This window comes from Tetrao urogallus (assembly GCF_951394365.1).
Source record: "Tetrao urogallus genome assembly, chromosome: 20".
Taxonomy (NCBI): Eukaryota; Metazoa; Chordata; class Aves; order Galliformes; family Phasianidae; genus Tetrao; species Tetrao urogallus.
In genome coordinates, this window is record NC_136833.1 from 6,786,614 (window position 1) to 6,814,116 (window position 27,503).

The 27,503-nt window shown below is 44.1% G+C and overlaps 2 protein-coding genes across 2 annotated transcripts in view; one reads left to right on the top strand and one right to left on the bottom strand.

Moving 5' to 3' along the window:
* PIGL (phosphatidylinositol glycan anchor biosynthesis class L) overlaps positions 1-17,224 on the top strand; it is a gene marked incomplete at both ends in the record, with an annotated part of 53,920 nt that extends 36,696 nt beyond the window's left edge. The window contains 5 exons of the mRNA XM_079545311.1: positions 5,008-5,075; positions 5,748-5,813; positions 12,980-13,011; positions 16,586-16,719; positions 17,090-17,224. Of these exons, the coding sequence (XP_079401437.1) occupies positions 5,008-5,075; positions 5,748-5,813; positions 12,980-13,011; positions 16,586-16,719; positions 17,090-17,224 (435 nt within the window). The remainder of the gene's footprint in view (positions 1-5,007; positions 5,076-5,747; positions 5,814-12,979; positions 13,012-16,585; positions 16,720-17,089) is intronic.
* Positions 17,225-18,904: 1,680 nt separating this feature from the next.
* CENPV (centromere protein V) lies at positions 18,905-21,840 on the bottom strand (the record flags this gene model as incomplete). The annotated part of the gene is made up of 5 exons (XM_079545300.1): positions 18,905-19,029; positions 19,367-19,481; positions 19,722-19,791; positions 20,609-20,707; positions 21,602-21,840. 5 exons carry the CDS (start codon positions 21,838-21,840, stop codon positions 18,905-18,907), a joined length of 648 nt encoding a protein of 215 aa, XP_079401426.1.
* Positions 21,841-27,503: the final 5,663 nt, after the last annotated feature.

The window sequence follows — 27,503 nt, forward strand, 5'->3', positions numbered from 1 at the left end:
GCAGCTCCTGCAGCATGAAAGCCCCCTGAGCATGCAAAACAGCAACATGTATCCAATTGTATTGATTCTGTGGCTAATTTTCCATGGAATATATTGCTGTGCACAGAGACAAATCCAGTGTTCGTGCAGTCCTTTTGTGCCTTTTGATCCGGTGAATAGATAGGTTTTAATCTAATCTGAAAGCTCCTAACACAACAGGATTTGTATTGCGTTTTTGTGACTCTCCTGGGCGCTGGGACAAGTGCACTGGAATCCCAGTAGAAACTCTGAGAACACCAGAACTTTCTATAGATCGTTAGAGAGGGTTAGATCTTTGCCTCAGAGGAAATTAAACTCAAGCTGTTCTTTCTGGGGAAGCGAGAGTCTGGCACTAACGTAGCGTGAGCTGAAAAATCAAGTGTGGGGAATTGGGAACCAAGAAGCATGCAGAACCACTAGTGCTTGCCCTGCTGTGCTGCTGGTATTATAGGGTGTAGCTGTAGTAATGAAGAGTGCTGTGGCAGGGCCTGTTGCATTGCCCTTAGCAGTTCCTTCAGCAGCAATGAGCACAAATGATTCTAGCACAATGTCAGCAGCATCAGTGGCCACTGAAGCATCTTCATGGGAACGGTGGTCATGAACCACCCCCTGAACTTGCATTATTTTCAGTGTCACAGGTAATCACATGGTCTCAAATATCTGCTGTAATACCTTTCAGGAAAGAGCAGACTTAGTTTGCCAACAACGGAAAGCAAGCACCAAATTGCCTTTGTCCAACTTCCAGCATTTTGGAACTGCAAACTTGCTGTGTGTTTGCCAGTCTGTGCTCATCTCTGCTGTCCTCAGACAGTAGCCTTGTCTTGAAAGGTAAACTGAGTCTGTTTCAGTAATGGTGAAACTGATAGGATTAGCTTAACGTGTTAAAAGAGCTTAATCAAAATGTAAGTTAACAGAGTTTCAAGCACATCCAGCTAATTCACTGAAGTTAACGTGATTGGAAGACATATATTGCCTTTACTATCCCCGTGAGAAAAATGTCTCCAGTTTTCCCTGTAGTCTTATCACAGAAAATGGTATTTCTTTATTTACAGAACATGTGTCACCTGGTAGTGGAGAAGCATGCTGCAATTCCAGCAGGTCTGAAAGATTGCAAGGCACCGTGTTAGGCATAGTTTTGTTCCATTGCATTGTTACTCATTTCCACAATTTCCCTGGAAGTCCAAGAGTAACTCAATCTTGTTGAGAGCTACAGGGACGTGTTTCATCCAAGCTCCACGCTAAATAGAGCAGGCACAGAAATTAACAGTTGGTGTGCTCAAATCCAAAACTAATTTATAGACTTGGGAAATTATTTCCTGCCTGCTGGATTTATAAGCAAAAGCCAGTGGTGCTGGGGGAGCAGCCAAGGATAGTCTTGATCCTGATTAGAAAGTATTTGGCATATAAAAAAAATGAATTTGCATAGTATTGTGTGGGCCCCAGGCAGCCCCAGATTATGAAATTCTGCTCTTCAGGATTGCAGGTTTGGTGACAGCAAAGCTTGGATTACAAGGTGACATTCAGACTGTGAGCAGGGCAGCTGCAGTGCCAAGACCAGAATTCAGCAATAAGAGATTAGAAGATGCCTTCCACCATAGGCTGCTGGAAACATTATCCATTCAGCTGTTTGCAGAAGAGTCCCATTGTCTTTGCTCAGCTCCAAATCAGTCTGGATAGCCAGACCCTTGGGCCTATGAAATGATGCTATTAGAATGCAGGTTCTTGCTGTAGCACCTTATGGGATGGTCTTTCTTAAAAAGGGAAGACGTTTCTGTCTACAGCAGTGTACTTGAGTAGGTATGTATGCTCTGAATCACTGTACAGTGCCAGAAAGAGTGAGGGAGACACACAGCTTCTGCAGCACAGACAGCATGTAGAGGGAGCATGGACTCCAGACTTCTCAGGGGTTTTCTGCTTGTAACTGAGTAATTTCCTCTGTGCTCTCCCCACTCTGGATGGGATTTCTGGATCTGTTTGTCTTGGCTGCTGCTCTGGTTTCCATTAATGAAAGCTCGATTTCCTAAATACCAAGGTCACCCAAAAGAAAACCCAGCAACACCAACAGCAGCAGCTCCCATTTCAGAACAGGTGTGGGGAGGGAACTCCCTCTTGCCCTGAAGATTTCATTGAGCAATAATTTCCACATCAAGTGTATTTCCTATCCTACCCTTTTGCTCCCAGGACTGGCTAAGCCTGTTTTTAACCCAGGGTTTCAAGATGTTCCGGTTTCTTCATCCTGCCCTGATTGTTTGCTTGATTTCATCATCTGCCTGGTTCAGGTTATGTGTTTGAAGGAAGCGAGCTAACTGCACCATGTGGAGGAAGAAAATGCTCCCATGTGAAAATATCTTCATCATGTGAGAAAGAAGTTCAGATTTTTTTCATCAATGAAATTAATCCCTGAAGCTTGAGGAATATATTTACATGTGATTGCTGCCTGCTATAAGCCATGAGCATCACAGTGATGCTGTGGAATCGGTGCTCTGTTTTAGAACCCAGACCTAGAAGCTACATATTGGATAGGGGGCACCACCAATGTGTCACAGTCAGCCTGAAGGATCTTTGAGGACAAAGATGACCTATCTGCAGATCAGGTGAATGCTGCTGTGACCAGGTCAGTGTGCAGGTACCGTGGGAGTTATGTTTACAGATTCCTGCAGTTGAAGAGACACAGCCTATTAGGTTGCAATTGTCCTAACAGTAAATTAGGCAGTATCAATTTAAAGTGAACTCCGTGCAATCTCTTTACTTGGTTCACATGTTACATAACCACAGCAATATGAAGAACAGCAGCTCCTATTTCAGAACAGATGTGGAGAAGGAAAACCTCCAAAGGTGTTTCTGTGCAGATAATTTCCATGTCAAGAACATTTCCTAACCCAGCTTTATGCTCCTATAGTTGGCCTGAGCCAGTTTTGTCAAAATAGTGATTAGCTTATTTAGTCTGCTCACTGTAGTCTCTTATCTTGGTCTTCTAGTTTGTTCTCCTGTGCTCGCTATAGAAAGGAAAATGTGTGTTTTGGCTTGCCTTGAGTTTATAGTTTGGTTTCCCAAGGAAACAAGTATAATGCAATTTGTGTGTGTGCATGTGCGTGTTTCAAAAGACTTTAGAGCCCATTGGCTGATTTCAACCACATTTTACAGCAGGGTGGTAATCTTGAAGATGTTTTATTTATACAGGTTATATAAACATAAATTATCAGGTAGAAGAGACAAAGCTTGCTCTGTCCCTGTATGGTTAAAAGGTTAAGTGAGAGTCCAATCCAATCCTTATCAGACTCTCACTGTTAATCACCTGCTCAGGAATTTATTCTGCCTGTAGTGAGTGGGACACCTTGTCATGTCAGGGGAGCTCCACTATAGGTAGAGATGAGTTCAGAGCACGCTATTTCTTATCTGTAGAGTGCAGAGTGCTGTGCTGGTTCCTCAAGCTGTACAGAATTCAGTAACATCTTTCCCAGATGAGCTACTTAAAAAGCTGATAATCTTAGGGAGAGCTGAGCACCATTCCAGACCACGCAGTCCCTGCAGACAGACTGTCAAGTAGTGCTGATGTACAGTAAAAACAGCCAAATCAGAAGACACCTGCTACTTGGTGGCAACACAATTACAGCCACTGGGCAAAGCAGAGGGTCTGTCTGTGGGCTTGTGCTAGATGCATGGGCTTGTTAGCAGGTTTGCCTGGAGCCTGTGGGATTTGAAGTATTTTTCACTGTCTCTGTTTCCTGTCCTTTACACGGTATCTCCTATGTGTGAAAGGGCCTCTTCTGTTGGAGGGTGGAGTAGAAAGTTGCAGGATGGGCAGGGTGGCTTTTGATCTTCCCTTGATCATTAACCCAGTAGTTCAAGCCTTGCTTAGAAAATAGATGTTGAGGAGGGAGCTGTGGTGAGTAAGCAAGGCGGTAACATTTTTTTTTTTCCCTCGAGAAAGAACGGGCTGGCAAAGAAGCAAATATCTGTTGAAATGTAGGGAGTTTGATTCCTTCCTGGTCATGGAGAAAGGAGCTGTGAAGAACTGCTGCTTGGCCTCTTTCAGTGTGGAAGCCTAACGATGCTGTTGAAGGGCTGTCACTTTCACCATATGGAAACCATACCAGTACCACCATATATACCCTGTCTGCCCTACGCTTTGTGCTGCCACATTGTCTTCCAGATTGGTAGCAGGAATCTTTTGATACCTACTTCACAGTACTGTGCAGAATGAGCACTTAGGGTGGATGCTTTGCCCCAGTATGTTATTGAGTGGCTCTGAGGACTGGGAGCCAAGGGTATTCCATGCTTTGGATAGCAACTTGTTAATGCTACTTTCAGATGTTATTTCTGCATTTAAAAAGTCCTCTTTTCTCCCTGTAGAGAAGCAAAAAAACAACATGCTCTTCTCATTCAGCTGACAGCCTGACTTGGCTGTACAAAGAAGGCAATCAGCTGATTCCTTAAAAAGGTTTATTCTCATATCAGATTATCAACTATTGCTGTTGTGTGATGAAGTCTCATTACAATCAGGACAGTAATGCACAATTGTGTTGCTCTTATTAGAGCAATCTTGTCCTGAATCACAGCACAGCAAGCTTATAGTCTCACCCTGCAGTTCACAGGCATTCTGGTATGTTCTCAGATTCAGGAGAGAGTGATTCATAGAGCTGGACTACTTGGGACAACAACAAGTTTGCATGAGATTACTCTGAAAGTAACCTTTTGGCTATATAATAAGTAACAAGAGCATCCTGCCATTGGGAACATGATACTTATCATTTCTCCCTTGTTTAAGCTATTAGACTGTATAGTTGGTTAGTTCCAGAGTGTCCTCACTTATTTGTTTAGTTGTGTTTCTGTAACTTGAGTTCATGCACAAAGGCTACATTGTGCAACACAAAAACAACTCTTTGGAGACAATGGGCAGGGACAGCGCTGCGTTAGATGTCAAAGCTGGTTATTGCATTGTCTCTTTATTCTTCAAAATGTTTACTGTTCTGTGGTTTTATTTTGCAGGTGGTAACTTTTGATGCGGGAGGAGTGAGTGGTCATGCTAACCACATTGCTCTCTACACTGCTTTAAGGTACAGTGTTCTGCGTGCTTTGTCGGATGCCTCCCTGTAGTGTTACAGAGTGAACGTGGTGTTTGTGTGTAAGCAGTTAATTACCAGCTAGAGCCAAGAGCAGTATTAACTTTGCTCATACCTGTGTGCCAGGCCATGGGATGTGATGCTATTTAGAGGAGTGCCTACAGTGTTGTAAATGACGCACAGCACCCTTTATTATTCCACCTGCTGGTGCTTTGCTGGTTTTCCTTTCACTGAGGCCTCTTTTGCTCTTCTCATTCTTGATCTCAGAGCAGTGATGCATTCTTACTCTTAGTGCAGTGAGTGAATGCACTTGCACTGAAGTGTGCCACAGATCGTTGCGTTTCTGGTTTGAGGTGAGTATGTGAATAGATGCATGAGCTGGTGGTAGTTGAATTTTGGAGAGGCCTGCACCATTGTTCAAGAGGATGTTTGCTATGCCATCTGATTATCTGAATTTACTACTCTGGGCAAAGGATATTGCTCTTTCACTAAAGCAGTTCCTATTTACTGATCTTCCCAAGTCAGTTCATTGCTTTATCACTTTATTCTTTAAATTCTGTGTTGTGATGTAGGAAGGATGCTAGACAAAAATCACCCAATTTTTTCCTGGCAAGGCAGCTAACCATATTTTATTTTAACTGCTCATTCAGATTCATTGTGTCCTAGAGTGATTTCCCTTAGAGCCGTCCCTGTCTTTTCCAGGCATGAGAAGAACTCTTTGCAAGTTATCTTGTATCTTTAGCACCCATTTGTTTTCTGAATCATCTGTGCAATTCAAGTAACTCTGGATCTCCAACATCATAGTCATTTTCCTTTCTTACTTGCTTGAAGAAAGCTACAGAGCCACACATCCCATACTGGGACCTACTGAGCTTCTCTGGGAAGATGCTGAGAATCTTTGATCCTATCTCGTGGCTGGAACTCAGTGTTAGAGGAGATCGTGGCTTTTCCCAAGATCTTCTGAAATATCTTAACAGAAAGAAGGGAAGTGAAGTTAAAGTAAACAGTGCATTTGTTTGGACTAAGTGGTGAGATGCTTTCCAGCACAATGTTGCTTGAGGGGTGAGCAAAGGACAGAGGTTGATGGCTGATGCTTACACATTTGCAGAGAGTTTGCAGAGAGATTCCAGCTACCTGGACCCTCGGTGTCCCCTCAGACAGTTTGCCATAGTGCTTGCAAATAGAAATGGAAGACAGACTGTTAGATACCCCCCTACGTCCTGAAGAAATATAGGGAAAACAAGGTAGCAGCTGTAGCAACTATTATCCCAATTCTGCTTTTGTGTCACTTTGTACCTGTACAGAAATCACTTTACCACCTTTGCACTGTAGGTTTCTTACATATGCACAGGGAATTGTTAACCTTTTTCTTGTCTCAGAGTAACTTCCTGAGAAGTATTCTTTATCTGGAGGCCCCTTGAGCCCAGATCTTTGCATTAGTCCTTAGCCTAAGTAGAATATTGCCCTGAGCTGATGAGGTGGTCTCACTTGTTTCAGAATATATAAGCATCTCTCATTAATTAAGGACCAGTTTGTGTCTCATCTCTTTTCTGGTCCTGAATCAGCAAAAATAAGCGTGGCAACTCAGTGTGTGCATCTGTGCGTGCCAGGAGTGATGCTGTGGTCACTGAAAGGTTAATTTTATTTTTAGTGTCTTGCTTGCTCTCATTATTTTTTAGTTTGTGTCATGGAGGAAGTAGAGCGTGACCGTACCACTCCTGATTTTCAGTGCCCTGGTGAGTTCTTATATACTGGCTAGTGCAGGCAGCACCAGGAGCATATGTGGGGCTTCTCACAATACCCCCTGCTAGCAGGGCTTTGCAGAGCAGAGGTTGCTGCCCCAGGGCCCGCATGCTACACGGCAGCAAAAAGACAAATGAACTCTCTTCTCTAGGTATCGTGTGGAATGTGTTTATTTATTAGCCATCTTTAAATGAGGTCTGCAGGACTCTGCCTCCACTATGACAGCAAGTGGGAAGGGTGAAGCAGAAGGCTGATAAAGCAACACTCAGCTGTTTGGGAGACTGACCTTATGCCCACTGAGAGGTTGCTTGCTGCAAGAGCAGAGGTACGACAGGGCATGTGATCCATTCCACAGCTCCTTGCTTCAGGAGATACAAATTATTAAACAGCTGCAAGAAGCACAACAGTTCAGGAAATGATCATAGCTCAGCATTATCTGCTAAGAATGTAAATAACCTTTCTAGGATCTGGGATAGAAGTTATGTTCAGAAGAGCAGAAGCTATTCAGAAGCAATGTTCCTTCCACTTGCACCAAATATCCTTGTGACACCCTGCAAGGAGTCTAGATGCTGTTATGTACCTAACCTTCACATCTGTGAAATGCCAAGGTTTGAGAGTGGGTTTCTTCTTTTGCAAGGGAAAAATACTAAGGGAAAAAAAAAAACCAAAAACACCCAGGAATAGGATGGGGGAGAAACACAAATTGCTGTTTGATTTTGTTCTCCCCTGGGAGTATTTTAGTTCTGCTTTCCAGATTGGAAAAAAATCAAAAATCATCAAAAGAAACAAACAAAACAAAACAAAAAACCCGAAACCAACTCCATAGCAAAGAAGAGGGAATTGAATGCAATTTTCTGTAGCTCTATTTCTTTCCCTGTGGCCTGGATTTGGACATAATTCTCCTCTATCCTCAAAGTAGGAGCTTTCCCTGTGGCCAAGACTGGACCCTGTACACACATTCACAAGAATGAACAGGTCTCAAGTGACATCAGGGTCACTTAATTCCCTTTCTTAGTATTTGGTCAGTCACTAAAGCACTACAATAATAACCATGGTAAATAATACGTGACAGGAATATCTGAGAACCTCTTTCCTGCACTTTGAAATGACAGTGTTTGCACTGAGATCACATGTAATATCAAGGAGTTCTAGCTTTGCATGAGTCATCTTGCATTTTGATTTTTATACAAGCCTTCTTGCCTAGCAAACCGAGGGCTGTTGATTTTGTTATTTGCTTGCTTAAGGTGGGGAGAAATGGCCGCTGTGAGGGGGAGGAAGGACTGTAACATTTGTTTTCTTCAGTGAGCAATCAAATCCATTTCATCCCAACTAGAACAGAAAAGAATAGTCCTTGTCTGCTTAGGGCAGAGCAAACTGAGTGGAAAATAGGAGCTACTATATTTAACCATGCATTATGTTGTTATAGCAACTGCATCCATAAAACTTATATCAACGATGCCATATAAAAAGCTACATCAAAGAATCATTAGCTGAGCCTATTCTCATCAGTTCAGTTTAGAAAAACACCTCTCAGTCCTTCAGGATGTTTCTTAACATCCATCAGCTCAGTGGTAGGTTGTAAATGGGACCGTGATATCGCTGCAGAAATGATATTTGGGAGCTTAATGCTGTATCTCTCTTGAGTTGATTGTGATGCAGCTTGAGTGCCACCAATGACTTTTGCACTTGCATGTCACAGCTTGACTTCTGAGTGCCCCATTTATGAATGCCAGCCATGGCACGTAGCACTGTGAGGGTGGATTGCACCAGGGTTTCCTCAAAGAGCAGATCTGATTAAATGCCAGTTTCAAATAAGTGTATCAAAACAGTGATGGCCGTTGACCAGCCATATTTGGTAGGTACTGATTTCAAAAGCTGCCTACTGGATTACATCTCTACAAAGCACAGTTGTGCTTGTATTGATTTTCTAAGTTCAGGTCTGTAAGAACATGTTGAACAAGAAGCAAGCTGTTTCTATGATAATTAGCTTGATGATAGTGTATGGGTTCCCATCTACCATTTTTATTGCAGGTCTTTGTACAGTGCAGGGCTAGAATGGGACTCTGATCCCTCACTCCTTTTAAGCATCTGTAGCCCACGTATTTCAAATGAGTGACATATCATTTATGTTTTCAAAGCAGACTACAATCTTATTTCCCTTGCTTTCTCCCAGTAAATCCTTCTTCCAAACCAACTATTATTTGCTCCACCTTGGAAAAGGATTTTTTTGTGTCGTTGATGTGTATGGTTGGGATTCTTTAGGCCCTAGCAGAGTTGTAGGGTTCCTGCAAAATAAAGAGGATTGGAGAAACAACAGGGTGCATTATCTTATGTTTCAGTCTGTCCTTTAACAGCCCAGCTCACTTCTGGTATTTTGTTTTAACTGTCTCAAATGTCCTAAGTGATGGGAGAATTTGTGAATGGTAGCTGTGGTTGGACCCAGACTCTGTCCTTAAGGTCAAGAAAGAAATGTCCTGTTTTTTATCCTCTAAGTTTCTGTCCTTTCCCCTCAGATGACTGCCCCATGCCTGGTATACATCAGTTTGGTATCTTGCTGGGTATTTCCTCCTAGATTTCATCTCATTCCTTAATTTGACTAAGCTCATTCAGGAACGTGGAAGGGCACTGGAGTGGTGAGAGCCATTAGGGTAAGGTTGCACACAGGGCACTGTATTGTTGGTAGTCAGCAGGGATTCCCTTCCACCAAGAAGTTGTTAGGTTTTTTTTTCTGAAGAAGCAGCCTCAAGGAATGTCCTTCCCAGTGTCACTACACTGCTAGCAGCATGACTGGAGCAGTGACACTGCACATTCTTCTCCCAGTGCAGGGACCTAAGCACAGAGCCAAAGAGAAGCTCTGTCAACTGGAAAAATCTCTGAATCACCACTTTTTTTTTTTCTGAATGATGGAACCATCTTTTACCACTGTGATCCACGTGAGTACAGAGTGTCTGAATAGTGTTTAAGAAGCTGCATGTTGTTACGTGGTGTAGTTCAGGGTGCACGGAAAGGCAGCCAGAAAGTCCAGTTAGGGAGGGAGGAGGCGTTCCAGATAGTAACCATTCAACATCTGGCAAGTATATCCCTCTAATGTCTTGGTGATTCCTAGGAGACTAACTGTTCTTCCTCTTTCACATCTGTTTCATCAGATTAATTGGGCAGATTAGAGGTTAGGATCCTAAACGGAGCCCCAGCGTATCTTGAAGACATCCATTCTTTTGCTGTGCTCTTGAAAACTGCATTTCCCCAGGGCTCTACAGCATCCAGTGTAGCACAGTGAAGGGTTTTACCTTTGGCACCAGGATCTAATTGGAGAGTGAAGTCATTGATTTCTGTGAACAATTTCTCACTGAAGAGAACATTACCAAAGTTGTGATCCACCCACCTGAGCATCAGTCCTGCTTCTAACCAGAGAAGCTCTGTGTTCCCTGAGGCAGAGGTCCCAGCTCCATCTTGACTTATTCCTTCTTGCCTTCACAGGCTGATATCAGGGATCTGTACTTTAGAGCTAGCCCACTTGCTTTGCTGACAGCTTTCATTGAAGTAGGCTGAATAAAGGATTTGGGAGCGATCTCCATTCAGCAGTTTGCAGAATGGGATTTGTTGGCCACTTCAGTTTTTGTGCTGGGTGATAGCTACAGGCAGGAGTAGCTTTCAAAGCTGCTGGTCCTTGAGGGATGGTCCTTGCAGTGCAGAAATGGTGGATGCCATCACAAGTCTCATAGTATTTTGGAGCTCTTCTTTGCAGAGGGTTGCACTTGGTTTCAAATGTGGATCTGAAACCTACAAAAAAACAGGGGGTGCAGTGAGAAGTACCTTGAAATCAGCTGCCCTTTGGGATTTGATGGGTGGATGGGAATGAGCTCTATATTTAAAAGAAAAGAATTTTTATAAAAGGTCTCTTTGGAAGAAAAACACAAAAACACTGCTAAAAAAAGAGCCTGTTTGTGTTTGACTTGTCAAGATTTTATGCCAAACTCTTTCATTTCACCCAAACCACAGCAAGTCCAATCTATAAAACAGCATTCCCGAAATGGCAACAACAGACAGCTGCAACCTCTCCCCTACTTGGAAGCGTCCCATGGAGAAAGCTTCAGCAGGGTGGAGATGGGAGCAAGAAGATTGATTTGGGGGAGGATTGGCTAGTTTTTATGAACATGTTGCTTTCTCTCTCTTCCTCTGCTTCTCTCTCTCTTTCTGCAACCACGCAGTTCATTGCCAGCTCTAGCCTGAGAAATAGGAATGAGCAAGGCTGCAATTCCTCTGCACCTGGGTGGAGTCCATTCTGAGAGCTCTGCACAGAGCTGAACTATTTGGCTCAGGACAAAAAGGATAAGGAAACGATCCGAGTTTCTCTGTGCCTGTTCTTCCAGATCAGTATCAAGTCTCTCTAGCTGCAGTGTTGAAGCCCTTTCCTTAACCAAACTGTGTAGTTTGTGCATCTCTGAACCTTTACACAAACACAAGCCCCTTCATTTTCTGCTGGATTAAACTTTCCTTCCCTGCTGAAGGTGCCCCCTGCTCCTGCTGCAACATTTCCATATGAACTGGATCTCTCTTTGTTTCTGTTTCTAGTGGCCAGAAATGGTGATTATTAGTTCACTCTTGGAGCAGCTCTTCACAGCCTTTAACTTGCTGTCAGTTAGTGCTTTGACAGACTCTCAGTACAGCAGCAGCACACTCAGAACAGGCACTAGGACTTGGGATAGGTAGCCAAATTTCCCACCCCTCACTGCTTTCTCTCTTCAAGTTTATTTTAAAATAAGTTCCCACCCTGCTAGCTTTACTGAGTGCTGAATCACCACTTTGGGTGGCCAGATTCTAGCTGGAGGGGAAGAAACTTCTGGCAGAAGAGCAGAGCACACATTAATGGAGATATTTAAACCTTTCCCTTGCCTCTGAAAAATTGCTGGTAGTGTTTATGGAGCAACGTTGACAATCTTGGTCTGTACAGTAGGACTTGAGTAGTGGGGCGTAAGAGGGCTAAGCCAATATTACAAGGCCACTGTTTAGCAGAAAATGGTATTGCTTGTTGATCTTCAGCTCTGGAGGAGACCATTGGCAAGAAAATCTATTTAAGGCATATGTCTCCTGATTGCTGTTTGAGTTCTGCCATGACCTGCATTCTGGCTTCGTTTTTGCTTTGAATTGCTTTGGCTATTCATATTTCAGTACTTCCTATTTTGTCTACTCCTGTGTAGCTAATCCTTTTCCTTGAACTTAACCAACAGCCAGAGATAATCCTAGTTTGAAAGTGACTGGAGAAACATAACAGTTTACATATAATGTATGTTTTATCCTGGCTGATTTACACATGAACTGTCATGTTGTCCTTTGTTTAATACACCACTATAAGATGATAACAATCTTTTTAAATATTACACAGGGTTAAATAACTTTCCTTTTTTTATTATTTTTTTTTATTTCCTTTCTCTTTTTGGCAAATGTTCCATTGTTTGGATATCTTCTTCTAATGGAAGAGCAAGCCTGGGTCTGGGACAGCTCTGAGTGCCATCTGCTGGAGACCTGCTTCCTCCCATCCTTTTGATGGTCCAAATCTGGAGGCATTCAAATGGTGATGCAAGCATAGGTGTTCTGTCACCATGAATAGGGCCAGAGCAGAAAAAAGTTGTCCCCTCATTCTATTCCAAAGGACATGTTTTTGTCACAGAAATTTCCCAGGTAAAAGTCATGAACAGATCAAAGTCTTACTGAGCAACAAGTTGGAGCAAATTTTTGGATGTCCCAGTGCCAGCACAAGTTAGAAAGAATGAAGTTGGTCCCCAAGCAGGAGCTGTCAGCTATGTTCCTGGTCAGCAGACAGACCTGTAAGAGCAAATGCTATCAAAGATAACCTTTGGCAACCTCCTACAGTTTCCCTTAGTGCAACAGAAGTTTGAGAGTGACTTGGATTTATGGAGCTTATTTGTGCTGTGTCCCCAGCAGCCAGCATAGAAAAGAAATGGCAGATTAATGTGGGGATTGAGGCTTACTAGTGCCTCACATATGCCTCCAGTGTCTGCTCCTTAACTTTCTTTTAAGATCAACTATTGTAAATGTGTATTAAGAGAAAGGGGTTAATACAGAGTCCATGTCTATAACATCAAGATTTGAGTACCTTCGTTATTGTTTACCTACGTGTATCTCTTCTTTCACAGGTACCTGCTTTCAGAGAGGAAGTTACCTGAAGGTATGTCACACAAACAGTCATGACTCTGCACACATTAGGCAATCCTTCACATGCATGTTCTGTCCAGGCCTTCATCTGCTATACCCACCTCTATTTGAAATGCAAATGAAACCCACAACTGAACCCTTTCTTGCTCTTTTATCTCCCTGCAGCCTTTCACCAGCTAAGGCTCCTCTGCAGTCACTTTCCTGTCTGGTTTGAGGAGCTTATGCCTTTCCTGTCCTTTGGGGTTGTCCCGTATCAGTGGTGTGACTTGGTGTCTGCTCTATGATTTTTGCGATCTTGCTTAAATGTAAGGGCAAAATCAGTTTTATTCCCTGATAGTAGCACATTGCAGACCAAGATCTAGTGGAGAGAGCTGGGGCCAAGATGGCAAAATGCCCTGTAACTCAGCTCTCACTCTAGTCTCTTCGATTCTGCCATCTAAGAAAAACAGCATTAATGCCAAATCCTGTCCTAGGAACTCTGAGATAACAGCAAAGAGCTGAGTATGCGCTGTATGCAGGACAGAGAAAGAACAAGGAACTGCAGTGGTAGATGTTGCTGCTAGATGTCAGATATTTTCTAGACCGAATCAGCTCCGTGCTCAGTTCATGCTGGTTTAGACATGGACATCAGACATAATGTGGTCCTGAATAGACTGGATGGGCTGTGCCTCAAATTGGTTCAGGTTTGAAACAGACCCACATGTAGATAGCATTTCCATTTCTCTAGCAGCATCATGAAACTCCTGAAGCTATATAAAAGCCTTGCTGCTCTGATTACATCACATCTGACATGACCTACAAATGCTAAAGGAACGGGGAGCTCCCATGCTGCTGCTTACGCTAAGCCTTTCCAAATATAGTTCCAGTCTCATTGAAATTCCTGGTATTTATAATTTGATCTGGCAGGCGTGCAGGGCTGTGCATCAGAGGGGCTTAATGAAACAAGAGTGATGCTGGGATTGAGGCTGTCTGGATAGAGCTGAAAGGCATGTTCAGGCCATGGAAATGTCCTGCTCTGCTGTTGGTAAGAGAGAATTATTTGCGGGTGAACCCGTGTAAGCTCATGTGATCAGGGAATCCAGAGAAAATCTCTCTGCAAATGCAAAAGCCAGCTAAGCCTTGCATTGCCTCACTGATATGCAAATGAGCACCCTAAATATCCTGCTTTGCTTTCTAATGCCCTTAGCCAGCATAAAGACAGCAGGCTTTTTATAATCTGTAATCAAGTTGTCCAGGCCAGGCATAAGCACGTAGGCTTGTTTCTAGAAGCCAAGACAGCTGCTGGTATGAATCCACCCCAATTGCTGGCCCTGTCCAGCTTTAACCACCACTCTTTCAGAAGAGTTGGTGTGCTGATGTCTGTCAGGAGCAGTGCAAGCCCTTAGCATGCGTAGATCTGCTAATAATCTCATTCTAGGCATACTTGCTGCATAAGCAATTTGAAAGTAGAAAGCCAAGCCAAACAGGCTTTATGCGCTTCTATTCTAGGTCTAATCCACTAGCTATATTGATCTTGCCCTTTCTGCCAACCTAGAGAGGTTGTATTACACTGTTAATCCTGTCCTGCCCAGGTCACAGGCACAGCAGGCTCTGAAGAGCTTCACCTGCTGGTGTCATAGGAGTAGACTCATCAATGGCAGCACTTCTCTTACCCTGCTTGGCAGGGTGCAGTCTGTTTCTCTCAATCCTTTTCCATCTCTCACTGAACTGTACATTCCTTCCCTGCTTCACTTCATCTCACATTCCCATGCAGAGCAGCCCTTGCTGTCAGCATGTGGAGATCCTTGTCATATCACTGACACAGAAGGCTGTTACAGTGCCCTTCATGTTGTGAAGCTTGAATGCCCATGGCTTTGCCTGATCTGACCGATGGGGGCCCAGGAGGCCCAAGTGATGAATGCTAAATATTGAGTGTGGTTGCAGCTGTTTTGGGGACCTTACTGCTGAGATTTGGGGAATAGCAGGAACAGAACCTGCAGGCTTTGCTGTTCTGGGGAAGAGAGCTGGTGCATTCTAGAGTTAAAAAGAGCACAGGTTTGCCGCTTGGAAACAAGAAGTGTTTTTAGTGCCAAGTAAAAGCTGTCAGGGCACTTCTGCATGGAGCAGCAACAGCCTCATCACTGCAGAGCATCCTTCGTGACAGCAGGCTGAAACCTTATGGCAGCTAAACAGCAGCTGCTCAGTCTGTGACGTGTCAGGAAGGACCGTGAGCAGCCGGGCTATCAGGAGGTGACACAGGCCACCCGGTCACCCAGCTGCCTGCGTTCCCGCACGTCCCAGGGACACACTGCAGGGAGCTTGGCACTGCTGTCGGTCCTCCCAGACAGCATTGCACAGCTGCAGCTCCACAGGGACCCACACGGTGACCTTGCGAGGTTGAGCAGCCGAGGCTGCAGTGGGGAGCAGCAATGTGGCACGGCAATGACATGGTTCTGACCACAGGGCCACCAGCACTGTAGGTGCTTGCAGTGACCCAGGCAGGCTGTGCGTTTGCAGCTGCCTCGGGCCGCCATCTGCCGGCAGCTGCAGGAGGGCTTTGCTCCTTTCTTTTGAAGGTGAGAGGAAAGAAAGAGATGGAAAGGTAAGGAAATGTTTCGGAGTTGGTCAGGGCTGCCATTGCGGGCTTTGGCTGGATTAAAGCAAGGCTCATTGCAGCAAAGTGAGCATGTCACTAAAACGATCCATTATGCAGCCTTTAGCAATTCAACATTGTTCTTTATCTCATTGGAAATCTAATGGCGTATCTGACTGCATGTCTGCACAGCAACTTTGCCCTTTCCTGTTGGACTATGATACAGTATCTAAAGCGTGGGGCATGATCACAGCAGGTTCTGAGCCCTGAGAAATCCCAAAGCAGCTCTTTTGAGAGCTATAAGCTCTTACTGGGGCTAGCAGTAGCTCTGAGCTCATCAGTGAAGACAATTTAGACATAGTTTAAAAAGAAATAATAGAAATTAAAAAGCAATTAACCTTTGAGTTCAAAGGTCTCTTCAAAATTGGGAAAAAAAAAATCCTAGTCAGTATAATCTTTATACACTCCCTTCATCATGAATTTCTGAGCAATGAATTCTAGAACTCTGAAGTGTAACTGCCACGCTGAGTTAATGTTTGATACAACCGTTCCTGAATCTTGTATTTTTTTCTGTAACAAAGAAGTGGAATGGAAAGAAATCTTGTTTTTGTTGATGAACCAGAGACCTCTATTTTAAATTTCCGTTATATCAGGCATGTCCAACCTGCAGCATGCTTACCATGAAGCAGCCTTTCCTTTGCAGTCACACCTTACTTGTGGCACTGCTTTTTGGCACTACATACATTTGTGAACAGCTGTTTTCAAGGACAAAGCACAGGAGGAGTAAAATTTCATCAAAAGTCTGACAAATGCTGTGAGAGCTGCCACTCAGAGAATTGCAGCCACTGCCATTGAACGAGGCTGATGTGTTACTTCCACAAAAACAAGGTCACATATCCCTTTTGTGCAAAAAGAACAGTATAGGGGAATCTGCAAAGACCTGCTGAGCCTGGAGAGATGGCTACCTTACAACAGATCTGTTGTTCTGACATATCTATCCTCTTTTTCTGTCTAGGGTGCCGTGTGCTTGTCCTTGAGTCAGTAAATCTCCTGCGGAAGTACATCTCCATCCTGGATGTGCCCCTTTCCTGCCTCCTGCCCAGAGATGTGCTCTTCATACTCACAGAAGAAGAGAGTCAGCAAGCCAGGGTGAGGCTCTGTATTTGCTTAACCTGTTACAATAACTCATCATCGTTGCGAAGGCTGTGGTCAGAAGGCTCAGGTCATCATCACAGAGAGCTTCGCACATAACTATATCTGTAGCTTATAAATACCACTAGTGAACAGTCTTCAGTGATTTGTGAAACATGAATGGATGAATTGCTTTGCTACATGTGCTGTGTGGACAGTAGGACAGGGCTGAGCAGATTTACAGCCCAGAGATCATCTGTAGTCATAGTGCATTGAATTTTGAATTCTACAGTGTCCAGGATGTAAAGTATAGGAGGACACTGAAAACTGCAGCCATTTTAGGTCAGGAAGGTTTTTGTAATGGTTTCTCAACTGTTTTTCCTTCTAGAGAGCCATGCAGTGTCATCACAGCCAGCTCCTCTGGTTTCGCCGCATCTATATGCTTTTCTCACGTTATGTAGTGATCAATTCACTCCACCTTCTAGAAAAGACAACGCTTACAACTCAGGGAGTAAAAGAATGAGCAAAAGAAAAAGTCTGTGCCAGGACAACCTCTAAAGAAACCCCAATTATTAGACATTCAAGAGGACGGGATTCTCTCTGTGTAGTGTTTGTTCTTTCAGACTACAAAAAGCAGGTTGTATATAAACTTTCTCCTGAATCTTGTTGCCTGATACATTGAGATGAAGGGGGTTTAACAGCTCTGTTTTCTCACTGTAGAAGCTTGAGTAGGATATGAAAATTGAATTAGCCTAATTAGAAGTCAAAAGAAGGAGTACTCCACTAGAGAAGATATGGCACAAACTATTCTTCTTCTGGACACAGCTATGAAGACAGCTTTGAAACTTTATCTCTTGGTACTTTTGTAAAATCCAAATATTAGGAGCGACTTTTACAAGATGTTCTATCTTCACAGATAAAACCAGAACCACGAGACCTGTCTTACTCAATCAGAACTTTAAAAAGCCAAAGCTTATGAATAAAGCATCAGAAAGTATACTTTTTTTTTTTCCTAATTGCACTGATCTTTGCTGCTACTGCTGCTGCTTTGAGATGCATTGTGTTGCAGGCTCCCCTTTCCCAGAGCATCCCTCATGAAACACAAGCATTTTTTCTTGCTTCAGAACATGGGGCTTGAGATCAACTTAAAAGAATCTCAACAGGATCTAAGAATGAGTTGGAAGAGACCCAGACTGTAACTAAGTCTTTTGTAGAACACATGGAGACAAAAATAGCAAGCAGTGTTTCAAAAGTTGTTCCACTTATGTGAAAGATATCTGCAGGAGCTAAAAATCCTCACCCTTTGTGTTAAAAGGTAAGTGAAGATGTCAGCTTTCAGTGATTAATTCCTTAGGATACACGAAGATTTTAAGAATGACTTGGCATTCTGTGGGTTACAGTGTAGCAAAGTCAGCAATACTCCATGTTTCTGTAGGTTTTAGAACTCATTAACGTGGGCTTGTATCTGCTGGCACATCTTCCCTGCATCTACACTGCTAGGCAGTGCGCAGTCGAGATGAGAACTTACATTGCCAGATCATGATGTGCTGCTGTGAGCACATCCTGCTCAAGACAACAGATGAGTTCTTGGTTGTACTCGAGCACGTGTCCACTGTTACAAGAGTATGACTGCTGAATTCAGTTTGCTGGCCATGTGTCAGTGCCTAAGCATATGCCAACTCAGCCTTAAAGCCATAAGCAAGTCCAGGCTTAAGCAAATCAGTACTTTTAATCACGTGGATAACTTCAGGGTCCCTCTACTGCATACATTTAATCACCTGTATAAATACTTTACTGAACCTGAGCCTAGTAAGCTCTTTCAAAACCCCTTAACTCTCAATCCATGGTAAGTTCACTGAAGTTATTGGAGAAAAAACAGCATGAGCTAGTTCTTTGTCCTAAGCAAGAGATTATCTTATAGAGGATACTTTATATAGGACATTTCTGTAAGCCAGACTTCATTATTTTTAGAACTTTGCTCTGTTTATTGTGATTAAACTTTACTATAGCTAAGGGTGAATTACCAAAGTACCAGTCCTGGAGTGGTTTATTGAATAGAAGTAGCTTTAAAACTCAGAGTCACAAATGAATGGCACAGGCAGAATAGAAATATTTATTTAAGAAACAGATAACAACAACACTCAGAAATGCCCAGACTACAGTTCCATGGCAGTCCTCCAAGTTCAGCTGTTAGAAGGGTATGTCAGGGTTTTGACATGTCTCTGATGGTCTTATGTTCCTTCACTGCCTTCTCCCATTCTTTGCCATTGATATCCTCCGTAACAATGCTGTGCACGGTGCCATCATCCAGACAATGGGGAGCTATCCCTAAGAGAAAGAGAGCACACAGAAACCTGCTAAAGAGTAGGAGATAGATGCATCTGTGTGCTCTGCAGATGGGGCATCTCAGAGATTGTCAGTGAATGCTGTCAGTTCAGCTACTGTTGTAAGGCTGAGGAGTCTAGATGACAAAATTGTCATGGGTGGAAGCCCACAAGTCACAGGTAAGGCTGTGGAGGAGCCACAGGTTCAGGCTACAGCTCTAGATGTTTGGTAATTTAGGAAAAAAATGAAGACATGCTGCTCTCTGCTCTCACGCTAGCAACCAGTGGAGTTCAATCCAATTTTGCTACCACAGTTTGCCAGGTTTACTCTTTTTACCTACCATAGCCATCTGGATTGGAGCGAGGAGTGTAAAAGCTCTGCACACCACAGGTCTTGCAGAATGTGTGCTGGGCACGATGTGTGTTGAAGGTGTATGTTGTCAGATTATCAGCACCCTAAGCAGAAATAAAAAGTAATGTAGATACACAAATAGGTGTATTAATTACTTTCTGTGAACTTATAGCTAAGACTTAAAATTTAAAAATATCACTTTCTTGTCTCTACTTGAGATACAGAATTAGGGCAAGAAAACTGGGAACCACTCACATCTTTTACAATAATAATAGATTACATGGATTAGGTAATTTCTTTCTGTTAGTGTTTGTGGCCAGGTTCTTACTGCATTCTTACTCTACCTTCAGCAGCTTGAAACGTGAAGCTGGGACAATGAAGTGTCTGTTCTGCTTCTTTGTGCAAATGCTGCAACTGTAAGAGAAAGAGAAGACCTTTCTAGAAGCAGCAGATGAGTTGTAATACAGGAATCAGATCAGAACCAGCTCAGACCTCTTGATGACGGAAGTTCCACTACAAGCTAAAATGTTTCATTAGCCTCAAAGAGGTAAGTGACAAAAGTGGACTCATATCAGTAGTGTTTGCTGAGCACACCCATGAAACAGACTGACCCTATGCAGATAAGCAATAAGGCATTCACCTCTAGCAAGCATTATATGCCTTTTTTTTCCATGTGTGCAACTTTCAGTAGACATACCAAGGACTAACTGTAGCCTGAGAAATGCATTTAATCTTTCAGATCAGTACGCCAACTTTTCTAACGGTAATTAACTTGCAAACAAGAAAGTGAGATTCGAAGGTTACTCATGAACTGGAAGCAAACTAGTTGCAGGTGGGGGAAACACTTGAAATCAGACATTGCTGTAGTTTGCACTTGTGTCAGAAATGTAACATTTACTGGAGCAGACCAAGATAAAAGGGAATTGATGTGCTTTGAGTGCACTGTACTTGAAGGAAACATAAAGCAGACCACTGAGCACCTGTAGTCATTAGATCTTTCCCATCACTTTCTGCATGAGCACAGATGAGGGGACCTGAAGTCCTGCCCACCAGTGCATCATCTGCAATCACCTGCACTGATCCCACATTGGATCAGCACATAATTAGGCACATACCTTATGGAAACAGAGCAGAGGATGCTCTCCAATTTTATTAGTCTTTTCTCTATGACATTGACTGGAAAAGCATACGAGCTCTTATTCATTTCTGAAACAAGAAACCAGAAACTCACTTGCAGTTAAAAACATGCAGGTCTGCTGAAGCCCAGACCTCAAAGCGGACGGCTCCGCAGTGACAGCCTCCCGTGTGTTTGACCAGGCCTCTGTGCTCACTGGAGAGAGAAGCAACAGTCAGGTTATGTGAGCGTAGATTTTTATGTTGGCCAAGGAAACATTTAGGCTACTCCATTACTCAGTTTTGCTTTGAGCGCTTGCAGTACACCTTTAAAAAATATCTCCTGAAATGTATTTAAATAAAGTGCTCCAGAGTGAAGCAGAGAATGAGTTTTGTCTTCTGCACCTATTGCATTTTTGATTTTATTAAAACAGCGAAAGGAAAGAACTGCAGTTGAAGTAGAGTGTACTCTGCCTGTAACGCAGGATGTGTGCTCCTCTGCCACGGGCCAGGCCAGAATTCTGGCCTCAGTTACAGCACTAGCCATGTCCAGCAATGATAGAAAGTGGTGTTCCCACAATGCAGCCCTCTTGGAGCTGGGAAATGGCTTTTCCCACATTTTTTCCCCACAGCTGCTCCAGCTCTAATACTCCTCCATGTAAAAGCTGGAAGCAGCAGAGATAAGTGCATTCCACAATGTACTGAAACATTTTATTTTGCATTTTAATTGCAGGGGAACTTTACGATGAAGGAATCTCTGAGCTTCTCCCTCTCCCCCAGGGTGCATCCATAGCAACTCTGCAGAATGAACACGCCGAGTCGAAAGCTAAATGCAGAGGAAAACCCATTTCCTTCCAAATTTCCACTTCCACGGGCAGTTACTGATTACAGCCCGGCGATGATGTGCTGTGGACCGAAAGAGCACAGGAGGTGGGTGCGGGTTTAGGTGAGCCTCGGCTCCCGCGGGAGGGAATGCGATCCCCACTGGCGTTTGTGACCGAGGAGCTGTGAATTAGCCTAAAAAGCCACTTTGTGCGGAAGACCCACCCCCTCCCCCGGGCCCGTGTTCACTGCTGTGCAAGCGATGGGATCTGACCCGTCCCGTACTCACTAGGCGTCCAGCAGCAGCCGCGCCGCCTCCTCGCAGCTCAGCCGGTGCCGCTCCTGGAAGGCGGCCCAGCGCTCGCTCTGCGCCCCTAGATCGAACGTACCGGCGGGCAGCGCCTGCTCCCCGCCCCGGGAGCCGCCCGCTTTCTTCCCTCGCTCCCGGCGGTTCCTACCCGCGGGCGAAGCGCTGGCCGCGCTGCTCCGCCGGGAGCGCCGCGCGTTGCCCGCCGCAGCGCGCCCCATGTGCCGCTCCCCGCCCTGCTGCCCGTTGCCGCCAGGGGGCGCTGTCGCGGCGCGGGATAGGGGCGTCCCGGGAGGCTGTGCCCGCGGGGCGCCGCTGGCCGGGGGGCTCCGCCTGTGGGCACAACCGGGAATGGTAGCGAGGAGAATCCCGCCCCGTCAGCTGCTTTGCCCCAGTGGAAAGCGAGCTTGTGCTGTATCTGATAGAGATTTGGTCGCAAAGACGAGGTTTCTGCTGAGTAAAACAGCCAAGGAATGGCCAAGCTGAAGGTTTGGGGCAGCAGGTGAATGTGAATTCATCACATTTATGGAATCTGAGCCCCAATGCCCGAGTGAATATGGTGAGTTCGGATCTGTAGGTTGTGAGCTCAGGATGCCAGCTGGCCTGTAACATACCCTACAGTGGTAGAAATGCCAGTTATTTGCAAACATTGTTATGAGGTTTTCTCTTTAATTGTAAACACAGGGTGCCTCGTAGTCAAGGTTGTCAACTGCTTTGCAGACCTGAGTGTGTTGTGTGACATCTCAGCTATGCATCCTTCCTCCTTTAAAAACAAGGCTGTGTTCAACAACACTGCAGTGCATCATTATGTGCTTTTGGAAGCGTAGTGAGGCTCTGTCCTTCCTGAGGTGTGAATCATGATGGCAGCTCTGCAGAGAAATGGGCTTTTATGTGATTCCCACTAGGCGCTTTTTTTTTTTGTTTTTTTTAACAGTCACCAGAATCTTTAAGTTAAAAGGAAAACAAACAACACAGCACAGCCCCTGAAACAAACACAACCTCTGACAGCGCTCCTCTGTTGGTAAATAACCTAGAAAAGATTATTTACAAACATCTGTAGGGCAACGCTGTTTCTGGAGTGAAACTGCTCAATGTGGGGTAAAGAAGAACTTGTAGGCATCTAAGTTGCATTTGGTGGGGAGAAAAAAAATCACTCCGAGGCTGAATACCCAGGGTGGCTGGAGTGGAAATGTATTTTGTTGGAGCGACAATCAATAACTTGTATTGGCAACAATTCTTAATGCCTTGCTCTTCTCTGGAAGCGGAACAGGGAGAGATGTAAACAAGTGAGTTACTAGTCTGGTATGGAGCAGAACAGGCACCAGAGGGTCACGTCTCATCCAGGAATATAGCAAAGCAACTGGACGATGACGAAACGTCCATCAGCACTCTCTGGTCTGGAAAACAGCTTTAAAAACATGCATCTGCAGTGTGTGGGCTGCCTCCTGAGTTGGCACATAGCAGGACTCGAATAACAATCCAGTGGCTCAGCATCACCCTTCACTGATGATAGGAAAGGGTGCTGAGTTACAGTTTCCTGTTATTCCCCATCTGAACCTCTGTACTCGTTATTCATTCTAATGGAACCATTTTAAATATGCTGTATGTGACAAATTCTGGCCCACGTCAGCACGTTCTTCAGGAGCGCCTGATCCTGGGCCACTCCCAGACTTTTAGTCACACTCAACTTCATGTTAGTCACCTTATATTTTGGGAGGAAATGTCACTCAGGTGAAACTAGAGACCGTGAGCTGAAACCAAGTCTGTGTAGTCTGCAGCATGGCTTCATCTGCCCTAGGTGTGGGGTATGGCCTGCAGCAGTTGTAGGTTTCAGCCTATAGTGGTCTGTCCTCTAAAAACAAGAACACCACGAAACTAAAAGGCAGAGCATGTTTTAGGAGCTGCTCATGGATCAGTTCACAAACAGACACCTGCCTGCTTTAGGAGACACTGAACATCTGTACACCCTCCTAAAGCAGTTCCTGAGTGAAAACTGGAGTGTGCAATCTATGTCATATATGCAAATCTGTCAGTTTCCACTTACCTCCACTATTAATTCACCATATACTAAATGTAGAAAGCATTTTGAGAAGCTAAATTCTGTTCCCCTATGATGTTTCAAGGAAAGAACTGCAAGAAAGAAAAAAATTGAAAGGCAGAATGCAGTCATTTCAGAAGGTTACAGCAAAAATATTCTTCCTCCTCTTTCATTTGTTTCAAAGGACTCATAAAGCTCAAAATTAGGCCTCACGGGAAGAGACAATGCTAGAACTTTACAGCAGATCTCTGGCTGATGTTAAATTTTACTGGTATTCTGATTGCAAGTCCTAAATTTCAGTGGTTGCATATGGGATTGGGGGTACATGTACGCGTGGCTGTTAGATGTTGCCCAGTGCCTAAAGAGTTAACAGCCCTCACACTGATTATTTCCAACGTTTACCAAACATTAGTGGCAGTAGAAGATAAAGAATGTTTTCCTCTAAAACTTCTGAAACACAATAGAAAAGGAAGAAACATTCAGAAAGAGGTGAGAAAGATAAGAGGAAGAAAAGTCCAGTAAATGACTGTTCTCTTTGGGTGTATCACATATTCAAAGTTCATCAGCTGATGTGTTTTAGTGCTGAAGTACAAAGGTGCTTTTCTGTGCCATGCAGCTCTGCTTGTATAACAATGACTCAGCTATGCAGAGCTGGCTTGCAGCCTGTGTGGATTCTGCCTGTAAGGGCATTTTCACTGCAGAAGCAGCACTAAAAGCAGCGACATGTTTGTGGGTTTAAGGGAAGTAGAAACCGTAGATGCTTTTTGTCTAACAAACAGGGAACTAGAAGTAGTTATAGCTAACACCATGCTTAAAAGCACTGAGGTGTTAAAGATTTCACAGTTTGTACAGGAGAGAAAAATACCAATGTTTGGATTTTAGTCTTAATATCATGGGGGGGACCTTTCTGGATATTCCCCTTATCAAGGGAAGAGCTGGATCTGAAGACAAAGGGTCTGACGGACAAAGGCTGTTCAGAATGGTCTTCAGTGTTGCTGTTCAATAGAAAAATGTTAATTATTCACAGCATTCTAGACTCACTTCTTTCCGTTTTTCAAGATGGTTCTCTGCTATCCTGCTCAGACACAGCAAAGAAAACAGGAACAAAGAGAGCTCCTTCACTGCACTGCAGTTTGGATCGGCTCCAGCAGACTTGTAAGCAGGAGACAGACTGCAAAGACACAGACATGTAATTTTAGAACAGATCCAGATATTGTCGCTTTCACTGGCATTGTGTGCAGGCACAAACCTGTGATTTCAGACTGATGTCTTTGTAAAATGCCCTGTGAAGAGTGTCCTGACATCAGGAAGCGAATTGCCACATCTTCCTCTGGATCATTCAGAGCAGGACAAGCAAGCCCAAGCATGTTGATGGTAGAAGCACAGCTCTTAAAACAAAGCTGTGTCTCCTGTGTGCTGCAAAGTCAAAAAACGTTTTAAACAGGCAGGGGGACAAATAAGTATTGCCCAATTTCCCTATTTTTTTTACAAGTCCAGCTAGTTCTTTTTGTGAAGTTTTCTGCTCCTGAATTTGAAGCTTATTAAAAACTTTGTTTATTTAAGTTATTCTTAGCATAAGGCTTAGAAAAACAAAACAAAACTCAGAGAGTTGTCTTTTTTTGGTAATGTCATAACATCTTACAGTACTTTGAATTGTGACTTGTTATTTCTGCAACCCTTGAGCTTGGCTGTACAAGGACAAGCAGTAACGTGGCACAGCTCTATTTGTCTTGTGACCGGGCCTTATTGCAGCATTGCAGGTTTGGGGAGAAAATATCTCCACAAGCATAAATAGATAAACATAATTATCCTGTGTCATATACAGTAAGATAAACCTGAGATATGTGTGAGTAATTCTAAGAGGTAGGACAATATACTGTTTTTCCGTATGGCAAGTAGCCCATTTTTATCTGGACAAAGGAAAAGTACTGATCTTGCTGTGCATACACGAATCCTCTGATTGTCCAGCTGCCCCAAGTTAAACTTTTGTAACTAAAGATAAACTGATTGCTTCATTTGACATTGCTCATGTGCAAATGCTATGCTGTTGCTAAGATGGTAGCGCACACAAAAACAGACACCGCGTTCTAGAATGTTCAGATTCATTGGAAACATTTATTTGACCCCAAGTTTTTCTCTCCTGAAAGCAGGTTACTTTGTACTGCTGCCTAATGACCTACTTCTGAAATTGCTGGCAAGAAACACGTGTCCCCAGCAGCAGGCTCTGCACCCTGGCAAAGGCTGGAACCACCTGTGCACTCAGTCTCACAAGATACGGCGTTCTGTATTTTCAGGTTTGTATTTATTTATACACAGTCCACAGTCAGTGGCTTATTCACCTAGAGCTACTGGAGGAAGGGCAGTATACATACTAAATACTTAGATATATTTAACTAGAAAGCAAATAACTGCTTTTGTAAACAGTTTAGTCACAGGCTTTGCCAATACTTTGTTTGTTTGTTTTTTAAAGGGAGGGCTCTGGCATTTTCTGGAAGTGCTGAAATCCTTAATGCAAGCCCAAAACACTCGGGCTAGGCTTTAGGTTAGTTTATGGTAAATCTCCAGTTTAGCAGCAACGGCCTTTTACATTTGTAAATATTATTTCTAGTTTCTCATGGCTTTCCTCTCAGAGCTCCTTGTTTAGCTGCCTTGGCTCTAACATCTACTGCTTCGGCACTGCGCACGCAGAATGAACCTATTGGAAACAGTGAGCAAAGTTGGCAGTGTTAAGGAAATGCATGTAATATTGCTTAAATCCGCCCTTTGTCCTAAATCTGCATAGCTGAATAGTATCTCAGAGGTTGGTGACTGCCCCAGAACAGTCTCTGAGCTTTCCAGTTACTCTTTTCCTCCCTTCCTGCCTACATTCTGAATAACTGCTGGAAAGATTTATTTCCTTTTTACTGTAAACCACAAAGTGCTGAGCAGACGCGGGCCTTGCTAAAAGAAATGAAACCAGAGGTTTTTCTTTTTAACTGAGGGAAATACAGCTCATGGCTCTGTGTTAAATCCTGCTATTCACAGCACGCCCATGCTTCCTGAGCACAGGATTTACCAGCAAGTTCACCTGCATTCACCGAGCAGCAAATGAAACAGCATGAAAACCTTTTTGGATTTTGCATACTCTGATTATGACATAAGAGCCAGTCCGAAAGGTATAATGAACTTCAATTAACACCAAGCACACTGCCACGTTGGCTCACAGCAGGAAGCTGCTCTGTGACCTGCTCAGGGCTTCCTGTTCCGACAGCAGCTAACAGCAGCAGAGCTCTCAGCACTGAGGAGCTGCCATGCAGGGCAGGCTGAGGGTGGCTCAGGATTCAGGAGAGAGCAGAGCCAGCGTGACACAGCAGCAGCTGCTAACGCTCGCCGGCTTTCTGTGTAACGTTTTCCAGCTCTTCTAATACACATTTCTGCTCTTCCTGGCTTTTCCTTACAGCCACACACAATAGGAGCGGCCCCAGCTATTCCAGTCCCAGAAATGAGCCGTGATGCTGTGGTTACGGGGTTCCTTTTGCTCCTTTCTCCCTGCCCTAAGCAATAGCTGCCAAAAAGATACGGCGTAAACACAACGCGCCCATCGCCACAGGGCCTGCGCGCCCTCCATTTTCTTGCTCTCTCCCCTCCTTCCCCCCCCCCATCGAAATCTGCCCCCGCAGAACAGGGCCGCCCTAGCAACAGGGCTGACCTCACCGCGCACCAATCAGAACGCTGCAGCGCTCGAATCTTCCAGAGCTTTCTTTACAACGACCTCTCCCTATCAGCCAATCAGCAGCCACCTTTCTTACTGCTACACCAATCAATGCCGACCTTGCAGCCGTTTGGAGTAGCCGTTTCACCGCAGCT